An 11,483-nucleotide genomic window follows, 5' to 3' on the forward strand; every position below is an offset into this window, starting at 1 on the left:
CAGGCAGTTGCTATACCATTTGGGCGCCAGGCCAAGAACTTTAGACACATAATTTATCGTCGCAAGAAGCCTGTCAAGTCAGTGTCACCCTCATTTTATAGATAAGGCATCTGGGGTTCAGAGAGGTTAAACGAGCTGCCCAAGGCCACACAGCCTCCAAGGGCGATTGTGGAGTTCTCTGTTTGCCTACAAGGCCCATGTGCCCTGCAGCTGCCCACCAACATGGCAGGCCTGCTGTGTGGGAAACCCAGCGGGTTTTGAGTTAGAGGATAATCTCTGAGAACCCCAGAGGTCACCTCATGAAACTTCTGGGTTCCAGAGCTCTAAGAAGAGGAGGTATTTGTCCCAGGTCCCCAGGCTGGGCCTGGGGTCTCCACATCCCAAGCCAGGCTTTCGTCCATTCTTGGTCCGCTCCCAACATCCTCACCTGCCGCATCGCAGGCTCCTGTGGGTTTTAACCTCAGGGTAAACTCAGCAATCCCAGGGTGGCTGACAAGTCTGGGGACCTAACTGCCTTCTGGGCCTCAGGACGTGGAGTGGAGAGGTGTCTGTGCAGGCGTGGCCCACCAGGTCCCTGGGTGATGCGCTGCACATGAGGCTTAAGGAGAGCCAGGGCCCCTTCCTGTCTGGAGATGAGGGAGGAGGAGGAGGCGGGAGGGAGGGATGATGCAGGGATGATGCAGCAGGGGGTAGGGGTGAGTGGCTGAGACCCTGAGGCTCAGGGGCAAATTGCTGGAGGCCTGCTGGACCTTCTTGGGCCTTGGTTTGCCCATCTACACCACAGAATAATACCTCTGTCTCACCCACGTCCCAAAGCCATTCTTTTTTTTTTTTTTTTTAGTACCGGGAATCAAACTCAGAACTTTGTGCTTGCTAGGCAGGCGCTTGTGCTGCTGAGCTATATCCCCAGCCTCCAAAGCTACTCTCAAGCCTCTCTCTAGAGCTCTGAAACAGGAGAAAGACCTTTGGAAAACCTGAACACTGTGAAACAGCACCTTATTACGAAGTCAGTGAGTTTTATGGTGTAGTTAGCTAGCTGGTCATAGCTCTGTTCTGATGTTATCAGGCACAGGTATTAATGACCTCTGCAGGCTGCAGGGCATGAACACAGCTGGGTCCTTACGACCTGGGAGCTTGGGTGTTTGAATCTTCACTGATGCTCACCAGCTTTGTGACCTTGGGCAACTTGCTTTGGTGCTAGGAGACTTTACCCAGCTGTAAAATGGGTGCCTTACACCAGGCTCACTGGGTTGTTAGAGGGCTACGGGTCAGGCCGGGGCAACTAGCTAGGGATAGTGGATGAGCCCAGGTATACTTTTGGCATTTCTGTTGTGTGTCAGCCCTTGCTGAGTGCAGGAGCCATAGGGACCGATGTGGGACAGATCATCACAGTATACATCCAAATGGCGAGTCCCCCAGAAGGGCCCACCAGAGCCAGGTCTGCAGGCCACCTGCAGAAGTAACAGGGAGCTGTGGGGCTGGCTGGGAGGAGGAGCAGGATGCCTGTCCCAGGACCTGCAAGGAGGCCCCAGATTCAGAAGTACCTGGGCAAGAGAAGGAGGCTCAAGCAGCATCTGCTTTCCCAGGGCCGCAGACAGCCCCTCATATGCCTTAAGCGTGGAGGGACCACGTATGGAAGTGCGCGCTTTGGCAGATCCCACAGGTGCAGACGGGGGATGGGACGAGGAGCGGAGAGCTGTCCCTGCAAGGCTGACAAGTGGCCAGAGCGACCATGCATTCCGGCTTGTGGCTCCGCAGGAAAGATGCGGGCTTGGAGGGGGCACTGTCAGGAGCTCAGCTTTGCACGTGTTGCTCTGGCTACGTGAGCAGGGACGGTGTCACTGCGGGCGCAAGGCAAGGAGATGGCATGGGGCTCTGGAGGCTGCCCCTAGGAGGGCTCAGGGTGCCCGGGGCTACTGGGCGTGGCTATAGCGGTAGCCACCTGGCATTGACGGCAGCACTGCCTGGGTTAATGACCGGGAGGACGATGAATGAGTGACAGGATGTCAGGGAAGCCGGCCCCCTGCACAATGGCCCACATGGTCACCAGAGCTGGCGGGGAGGGGCCTCATTAGAGTTTGGCTCTGCTCCATGGTCGAGCCCACCACCAGATGCACATAAAGGCAGGGAGGAGGTGGAGGAGGTGGGAGATGAGCGCAGGGAGGGCGCCTGGCTCTAGTCCTGGGTTAGCCAGATACTCACAAGTTGACCTTGGGAAATTTTATTCATTCATTCATTCATTCAGTGACCCCATTCATTACCCACAACCGGGGTGCCAGGCTCCAAAGCAGGGCATTCAGATCCAGCCCTTGGAGCGACCAGAGACTTGTACCTGGGCAGTAGCAGTGAAACAGCAGGAGAAGGGACAGCCCTTTCCAGGTCCCCTGCCCTGCACTTGGCAAGCTTTGCCTCCTGGAACATTGAATGCAGTCCTGCAGGGGGCTACTCTGCTTGTTCCCATTTCACAGACAAGAAACCGAGGCTTAAAGAGGCAAAGGCTCAATGGCCCCCAAGCAGCATGAGGTAGGGCTGGGGTGGAGCCCAGACCCCGTAGGCCCTAAGATTCCTCATTCTGTGCAACACAGGTGCTTCCAGAACCTGGCCGCTCACCAGTCACAGGGAGGGCGCATAGACAGTTCAGAGGGCCATTCTTGTGCTTTTAATGCTTGTTTCCTGGGCCAAGGATGGGGTCACAGTTGGGAGCCAGGTGTCTGAGCCCCTTCCCCTCAGACCCCAGCCCCTGCCTCTCGCTCTGGGTGCTCGGCTTTGCTGGCCTCAGGGGACGCAGCAGCTCCCACCCAGGGCCTCTACACTTCCCTTCCAGAACGCTCAGCCCAGCCCTGCCTGCCGCCTGCCTGGGCCCCACCTTCTTTCCGGTCCCTTGCTTGTCGCCTCCTCACAGACACCTTCCTGGTCCCAAGCTTCTTCTCAACCCCTTACTCTCGGTCCCAGCTCCCTTGCCAGCCTGTGTCCCAGCCACCAGGGATGATTGAAACTGCTGGTGCCAGAGACTGAGCTCTCTGAGCCGGGTAAGTGCTGGGCATCAGAGCCGCCCAAGGCTGCCTGGGACCAGAGCGCCACTCGCTGCACACCCTCCTCCCGGAAGTCTCACCGGCACTTCATCACCGTCCATGTCTGCGTGGAGAGAGAGCAAGGCTGGTGAGTGAGTGATCTGCTGAGGGCAGCTTGGGAAAAGGTAGCCTGGCCAAAAGGGTTCATCTGTCCCTTGACCTCTGGGGAGCCCCAGGAAGGAATTTGCATTAGGGGAAAATCAACAGATCATATCATTCCTTACCTCCATGGTACCTGGAAAATTCCACCTAGTGAGTAGACTCAGGGTGAGGACAGTGGCTGAGACAGCATGAATCACTGCAGCCTCCCTGAGATAGGGGGCACATACTGGCAGAGAGGACAGAGTCAGGACTAGAAGGGTGAGAACGAGCTCCCACTGTAGAGTTGAACACTGAAGCCTAAGCAAGGGAGGGTGCCACTGCCGAGGTCATGTGTGGTTGAGGAGGGCCTAGAGATGGGAGCTACAGAAACTATTGGGGTGGGAATTAAGGGTGCAGAGGCCTCCTCCCAGCATCAGCTTGCAACGGGGCCTGGCCAAGCCTCTGGCCTTCTCTGGGCTTCAGTCTCCCAGTCTGTACCGGGAGGCTGGAGGGTGAGATCCAGGGTTTTAAGGAGCCCTGTCCTGCCCCGCAAGGGGTTAAGCTTCTGGCTCCCGCTCTGCATGCTGCTCACCCCCTCCTTCTAACAAACACTTGTAGGAAATCAGGCTGGGCGCTTCCTGCGAGGAGGCAGCGCCTCAGCTGCTCAGGGGCGGGGAGAGGTGGGGAGCGATGCTGGTCTTCAAGCCGCAGCAGCTTGGGCTGGCAGAGCTGCCTGGAGGCGGGCCAGGGCGCGATGGAGGCAGGGGGCTCCCCACGTCTGGAACAAAGACCTCACAGGCAGGTCCCCTGAGCCCTGGCCTGCAGGGCGCTGGTGGAGCCGGAGCGAGGTAAGGGAGCCGGGGACACGGGAGGAGGGCCGGCGGGGAGGCCGCCTTCCGAGCTGGACGGACCAGTCACAGGCTCTCCCGGACAGCCCAGCCCAGGCAGCCGGACCAGCCTGCCAGGAAGTCACCGCTGCGCAGCTGTTACCACTTCTCTCCCGCTTAGGGGAGCCCCATCCCAATGCGGGTGGGTTTTAGGGGGATTTTTGTCTAACCCCAGATGCTAGATTGCAGTTTCAGCTTTGATTCTGTTCTCTGGAGAACTTGGACTAGCAACGGTCCCTCTGCGCTCGGCTCCTGGAGAGTTAGTGCTGTGATTGCTAAGGAGACTCGGAGATATACAAGGTGGGGGCAGGTCAGGAGGCAGTGGGGTCCTCCCCCCCCCCCCGTGAAGTGGCCCTTTCTGCCGCCTAAGCACAGGGACAAGGAACAGTGTTGGGGGGTGGGTCTGAGGACCGGCAGGCCAGCTGGGCCCTTCGGGATGGCGAGGCCAGAGCGCGAAACAACCTGGGCATCTTTTCTCTTTCTCTTGGGAGCAGGGGCACCTTGACAGCGGTGGCTGGGGCTTTGGGTCAGTAGCTCTCTGTCCTGCCAGGGGGTCAGGGGCCAGGCCACTGGCCACTGAGTTCAACAGCCCAGCCTTTTCGCAGGGCCCCACTGCCTGATTGATACGGGGTCTTCTTTCCCTTCTTCAAGCCCCGCAAGAGTCTGCTGGCCTCAGCATCCGAGTAATAATACCTCAGCTTTGAATCCCGGGGCTCCATTTCCTGGCTGTGAGGTCTTGAGGCCCCGTGCCTCAGTTTCTTATTTAAGAGACATCAGGGAGGGGTGGGGGTGGGGGACGCCCTGGACAGCCCTGGCTGGAGGGGAAGGGGCTTCAGAGGCCGCAGGAGGCAGAAGTGGCTGTACTGGCAAAGGAGCACCCTGCCGTCTGGGGGGTTCTGAGACACAGGGCCACAAAGGGGAGGGTCCTGGGCTTTGCGATGGCTGAGGGGTCAGAGAAGCCCCCTTCTGGATGGAGGAGGTTGGATTTGGGCTCGTTCACGAACTGAGAAAAGACCACAGGGGTCTGCTCAACCCTTGAGAGAACAGAGGGGGTGGCGTGGATTTGGGAAGCTTAGACTCCATGCGGTCAGCTCACCGCTCACGTGGCTGGAGCCCTCCCACAGCCCACCTAGGGGCTGGGAAGGCCGACTGGAGCCACACTTCCCCCGGCATGCGAGGAGCCCGCCCTTAGCTCGCCTTCAAGCTCACTTCGTACTAGACCCCCTGCCTTGCGTGTGCTGTTCCCTCTGCCCGGGGCACCCTTCCTCGTGCTTCTCCCCCAAACCCACTTTGTTCTCAGGCCTCCCTAAGCTTCCTCCTGCATCGGACCCCTCCCTGCTGTGTGGGATTTGGGAAAGTTTTTGTTCTTTTCTCTATCCCTTGTGTCTTGAGTAGTCCTAAGAAATCCCAGGGCTCTTCAGAACGTTCATTTGCACCACTCAGTATGTACCTTTGGTCCTCTGAGCCGTGACCTCAGGAAGGAGCGGTCAGTGAAGAACCTCAAGTTTCGTGTAGCACAGGCCCTGCCTCCCACCTGCCCCAGCAGGACCAAACCCCTGCAGTAGCAAGGGCAGCTGGAGCTCTCTGCATGTACACGAGGCACAGTGTCCGCCCAGCCACACACTGTGAGTAGCAGCAGCTCCAGGGCAGGGACCTAGTCTCTGTCCCAGCTCCACCCCAACCTGAGTTTGGCACATGGTCGGTGCTAATGTGTGTTTGTTGACTGACTGTCTGACTAGCCACTCCTGAGCTCCATGGCACTGTGGGCCGGGCTTGAATGGAAGACAAAGGTCTCGCCTGGAAAGCCTCACAGATTCAGGGGCCTGGGGACACGATTGTCTGGAAAACTGCATCCAGTGACCTCAGCTGCCTCCGACGTGCAGCATCCCCTGGCTGCAGTGAGATTTCTGCGACTTCTGAGTCATCCCAGAAGACAGGATGTTCCTCTTTGTGCTCGCAGAGGCCTCTCTGATTGGGCAGGCTGCTCTGTGGCAGGGCTAGAAAAAGCCCTTTTAAAAGTCAGAAAACCACACACCCCCCTCCACCCCAGGGCCCCTTCCGCAGTGGCATTTCAGACAGAAAAGCAGAGGCTGCACCTTTAACCCTAGCACCTCCGACGTTAGCCGCAGCAGCAAAGCCTGGAGAAGGTCCTAAGACAACTCTGCCTGAGGCCCTGGTTAAAATGCAGGTTCCTGGGCCAGGCTCACTGCAGGCAGCCCCAGGCATCTGCGTGCTGGGAGGGGTCTCAGCACGCTCAAGCCGAAGATCTTGCCAAGCCAGGGGCTTCTAGGAGGGGCACAGGCAGAGGGTGTAGGGAGTGAGGACCAAAACGTCTACTTAGAAAACTTCGATTGCAGCTCTTGAAGTACTTACTTTTGGAGGTTTTGTTTGTTTGTTTTATTTTTTGTCTGCACTGGGGATTGAACACGGGGCTTTGCACATGCTAGGCAACCACTCTACCACTGAGTTACATTCCCAGCCCTTTTTTCATTTTCTTTGTGACAGAGTCTTTATAAATTGCCCAGGTTAGGCTGCAAATTGAGATCCTCCTGCCTCAACCTCCAGAATAGCTCTAATTACAGGCATGTGCCACTCACTATACCTGGCTTGGAAATGCTTTTTCTAATACATGTAACGTATTAGTACAGGTATGTACAGCGATAAGAAATATACACATGTATATATGTATGTATTTGGGCCAGTATATTTTTACCAGTGGGTTGTGTGATTAAAAGAAAAATTAGGAGAGTGCCTGGGCCAGGACTGGTGATTGCAGATCTTGCCCTGCCACTGATCTAGCAGGTGATCTTGGGCAAGTCACTGTTCCCTATTGAGCCTCAGGTTGTCATTTGCAGGCAGACTGAGAGGAAGTTCAGCCAGTGAGGCAGAGTGGGGCCCCATACACGGGGGAGGGGGCATTATGAGGTGGGGGTAACATCAGGCGATGTGGAGGAATCCAGGACCCTGCATTGCTGGGCAGAGAGGAGGACAGGGTGGGAGGCAGGAGGCAGAGGACAGGCCCTGGGCCTGTGTCCCGAGCTGGGGTGCAGCCAGAGCGGGGAGTTACCACGGTCCCTCCCCAGCCCTTGGGAAGCGGCCTTTCCCTGGGGAACTTGGTGTACAGAAATAGTTGCCTGCTGACTTTTCTCAACTGTGCAAATCAAGGCTGCTGACCAGGATCCAAGAGCTCACGAGGCGGAAGGACAAACACAGACTGTCTGTCTGCAGAGGCCTTAGTTGTTCTCCACTTGGCTCAGGCCGTGGACGGGGAGGCGGACTCCACCCCCTCCTGCATGGCGTCTGTGTGCTCCCCCGCTCTCTCTGGGCCTCAGTTTCCCACCTGCAGGGGAGGCCTCTGTGTGAGCCCCGCATGGACGGGCTGTGTGTGCTTCTTTGAATCCTCCATGGCCGGGAGCTCCTGGGGAGGGCTGTGCCCACGGCTTCGTCGGCTGTGTGTTTCCCGGCCTGGCGTAGAGCTTGGAGTACAAGAAGTGCGGAGAAAGTGTTGGGGACAGGAGGAGAGGCAGAGGCAAAGGGAGATGAGAGGGAGGGGAGGAGAAGATGGGCGAAAGATCAAAAAGGAGCCCTTCTCGGGCCAACGTGCCCTGCCACCAAAGTCCCTCCTAGCATGTCCCTCTGCAACCAGACTTCCTGTTCTGCTTCCCTCTCCCAGGCAGAAACTTCTTTTTTTTTTTTTTGAGACAGGGTCTTGTTGTGCAGTTCAGGTTAGCCTTGAGCTCACTTTGTAGCCCAGGCTGGTCTTGAACTCACAGTGATCCTCCTGTCTCAGCCTCCCAAGTGCTGGGATTACAGGTGTGCACCACCGCTCCCGGCCAAAGCAGAAACTTCTAAGCTGAACCTTCTATCATGCTCTGGAGCTGAACAGGGCCAGAGCAGCCAGCCTAGGTCTGCCCTCTGCTGGTCTGCACTTCCTGATGTCACTGTCACCGGCCCCTGGCCGCTTACCATAGCCCTCCAGAAAGCACTTGGCTGTCCAGGAAAGCACCTGGCAGGTGCGGCCCCTCCTGCTCCTGCCTTCGCACTTGCTGATTCTTTCCTAGCTTTTTTTCTTTATTGGATCAAATTCACATAACAGAAAGTTAACCACTTAAAAGGCAACAGTTCTGTGACATTTAGTACACATTGCTGGTAAGCATCCATTCTACCCAAGACATCCTCATCCCCCAAAAGGAAATCCATGCCCACTACACAGTTGTGGACTGCCCTGCTCTCCCCCAGCCTCCTCCACCCTCTGGTCTGCTTTCTGTATGTGGACTTGCCTAGGGTGGGCATGGCCTGTCGTGGAATCCTACACTATGTGGCTTTCTGGGTCTGGCTTCTGTCATTTAGCAGGGTGCCTTCAGCTTCATCTCTTTGTAGTGTGGGCCAGGGCTTCTTTGCTTTTTGTTTCCCCCTTTCATTCCTTTGTATGGCTGAGTAACATTGCACTGCATGGAGACATCAGAAATTGTTTATCGGTGGATACTTGGGCTCTTTCTTCCTTTTGGCTGCTGTGGACACATATGGACTTGTGTATTTTTATGTGTGTCTTTTTGAGACAGGGTCTCACTAGGCAGTTCAGGCTGGCCTTGAGCTCACTTTGTAGCCCAGGCTGGTCTCAAACTCACAACGATCCTCTTGCCTCAGCCTCCCGAGTACTGGGATTATAGGCATCAATCCTATTTGTTTGAGCACCTGTGTTCAGTTATTTTGGGAACCAGAATGATCTCTTTACCATCCCTTCACTCTCAACCTGAATTCCTACCTGAGGCAGGACAGGGAAGGCTCCCTGAGAAAGTGGCTTCTCGGCTGCCTCCTTCCCTACCCTCCTTGGCCTGCGTTGGCTGGGCCCAGGCCTCCCCATCATTCCTCACCTGGATTTGTGGTTGCTGGGTATCTGTCTGTCACCCCTCCCTGGGTTGTCAGTTCTCCTGTGAGCAGGGCCCATGCCTTGTGCCCAGCACGCAGGCACACAGCTGGGCACACAGTGACCTCAAGCACCTGCTGGTCAATGCGCTGGTCACTGGACACCTTACCCTGTGTCCCAGGCAGTTTCATAAAACCCTGGACAGGGAGAGGAGTTGTCAGGCCAGGGATATAGCTCAGTGGCGTAAGTGCCTGCCTGGCAAGCACAAGGTCCTGAGTTTGATTCCTAGTACCAAAAAAAAAAAAAGAGGAGTTGTCATCTCAGTTTTACTGATAAAGTGAATGAAGGCAAAGTGAATCACCACAGTCATGGCGGGCAAGGTGGAGCAGGTAGCTAAACCAAGACCATTTGATTCCAGAAGCTTTGCCAGTAACTTGCTGTTCTGAATGAAGGAAGAGCCCCCAGATCTAACGTGGTCTATTGATCAACTTGTCCCCAACAGGCCACAGGTGGGATGGCTGACACTGAGGGGAGCCGCCGGTGATTCTGGGGCGCTCAGCAGCAGCTCGGTCTCCTGAAGATGAAGTGGCCAAGGTGAACACCAGGCCCATGGCCAGCTCAGGGACAGAGGTGCACTGGTCCGGGCCAGGCCTGGGGAAAGGATCCAGGCGGCGATGCTGGGCCTGGGCCGAGGAGGAGAAAGATGCAACTGGAAGCAGCACACGTGGCTGGGGCAATGAGCAGCCCTTCCCAGGTGCTGCCAGCCCAGAGCTCCTGGAGGACTTCCGCCTGGCCCAGCAGCACAGGCCACCCCTGCAGTGGGCCCCAGACCTGCAGGAGCTAAGAGGATCTTCGGGAGAAGGTAAGCCTGACTTCCCCTCCCCTACACTGATGTCCTGCCCCCCTGCATCCCACCTTCCAGTACAGTGAAGGGCTTGGGGCACACTTTCCATTTTAAAATTAAATTCTACTGTCTATAACTTAAAATTTTTAAAGATGTCAACTGTATAAATAATACTATTCATTGCAAAAACCCAGAAAATATGAGCAGAAGAGATAAAAGTAAGAATCACTTATTATTCTATCCCCAATAACCACTCTTTTCCATGGGTACAGATATGCAAATGTAATATAAACATGAATATCACTCTGCACACTCCGTTGTCACGGGCTCTTTTGTTAACTTAATAGAGAGGAACATTTTCCCAGTTCTCCAAATATTCTTCTGCAAGTCACGTCGAATGCCTGCCTGCATACAGAAATTGTTGAGCCAGTCTACAATTGCTGGGAATATAGGTAGTTTCTAGTTTCTGCTCCTGTAAATAATGCAGAGGTAGAGGTCACTGACACATTTCTGCACACTTGGTTTGGTAATAACTTTGCTAATTTGAATTGTTTCGTTCAGAGATTATGCCCATTTTAAAGATTTTTTGAATTCCCATTTGGCAATGGGAATGTGAACATTCCGTGTTTTCTACAACCACTGGGCTCTGTGCATGAAGAACTTAGACCACCTCCCCAGCTATGCTTAGCAAATCCTCTCTCCTCCCAGAATCGTGGTGTCCCCCACTGGGAAATGGGAGTAGTGGCTCCACTGAAAATAGTAAGAGCTTGATGGGTGGGCGCTATTGCTTTTAGATTGTGAATGAAACATCCCCGTTTCCAGACCCTGTGAATCCGCAGACCTCATGGATCAGCAGACCCCATGTGGATGGCGGAGAGGCTGGCAGTGGATTGTCACATACCTGGTGTGCTTAAAGCAGGGCTTGCCCCAGTTTCCCCCTTGGAGGCATTTCTGAGCTCTCCACCAGGGAATGGGGAGTGAGATGCCCTGGCGGACAAGGCAGAGGTGTCTCTTTCTGGGGCCACTGTAACCCCTGCTATGATGTAACAGCTGTTCCATGTCCTGTGCCCTTACTGTGTGCCCCACACAGGGTGGGCATGGCCATGCCTTCTTGCCCTCCCTCCACAATACCCAGTCCAGGCAGGAGTTTGAGTGAGGACTGCCAGAGGTCAGTGACGTGCCCATGTCCCCAGGGAGGGATCAGGGGACCTGGGGTGAACCAAATACCCTCTGGTTCTTCGCCCCACTGTTCTTCGCCCCACTGTTCTTCGCCCCACTGTTCTTCGCTACCTCAGTGATAGAGACAATCCACCTGCACAGCCACAGATGGGTTCTAGGTCCAGGACTGCTCTGAACCAGTGTGATCTTTGCCAAGTTACCTAATGTCTTGGGGCTTCAGATATGCTGCTGTAAGCAAGAGTGCCTTGTGGAACGAGATTTTTAGTCGTAAAGGAACATAGGGGTGTCCAAGGTAGGGGAAAGAACATAGCAGAGGAGTGGGAAATATAAAGATTAGGACAAATCTACACCTGATGTTACAGTGTGTGTCTCATGAAACTTGGGATCTTTTCCAGTGGCCAACTGGAAATTTTCCAGAATCTAGTACAGAGTAGTAACGATACATGTGACTGAGTGTGAGATGGACAGATGAGTGAGTGGGCAGGTGATGGGTGGGAAGTGGAGTGGTAGATGGATGGGTGGATGGATGGGTGGATGGATGGATGAATGGATGG

At 55.3% G+C, this 11,483-nt stretch overlaps 1 protein-coding gene across 1 annotated transcript in view; it reads left to right on the forward strand.

Moving 5' to 3' along the window:
- Positions 1 to 2,468: 2,468 nt before the first annotated feature.
- The window catches only part of Akna (AT-hook transcription factor), a gene marked incomplete in the record, with an annotated part of 43,230 nt that continues 34,215 nt past the window's right edge, over positions 2,469 to 11,483 (forward strand). The window contains 2 exon segments of the mRNA XM_005382635.2: positions 2,469 to 3,159; positions 9,409 to 9,768. Of these exon segments, the coding sequence (XP_005382692.2) occupies positions 9,516 to 9,768 (253 nt within the window).

This window comes from Chinchilla lanigera, unplaced genomic scaffold (genome assembly GCF_000276665.1).
Source record: "Chinchilla lanigera isolate Chin_1 unplaced genomic scaffold, ChiLan1.0 scaffold00018, whole genome shotgun sequence".
In the NCBI taxonomy this organism is placed as follows: Eukaryota; Metazoa; Chordata; class Mammalia; order Rodentia; family Chinchillidae; genus Chinchilla; species Chinchilla lanigera.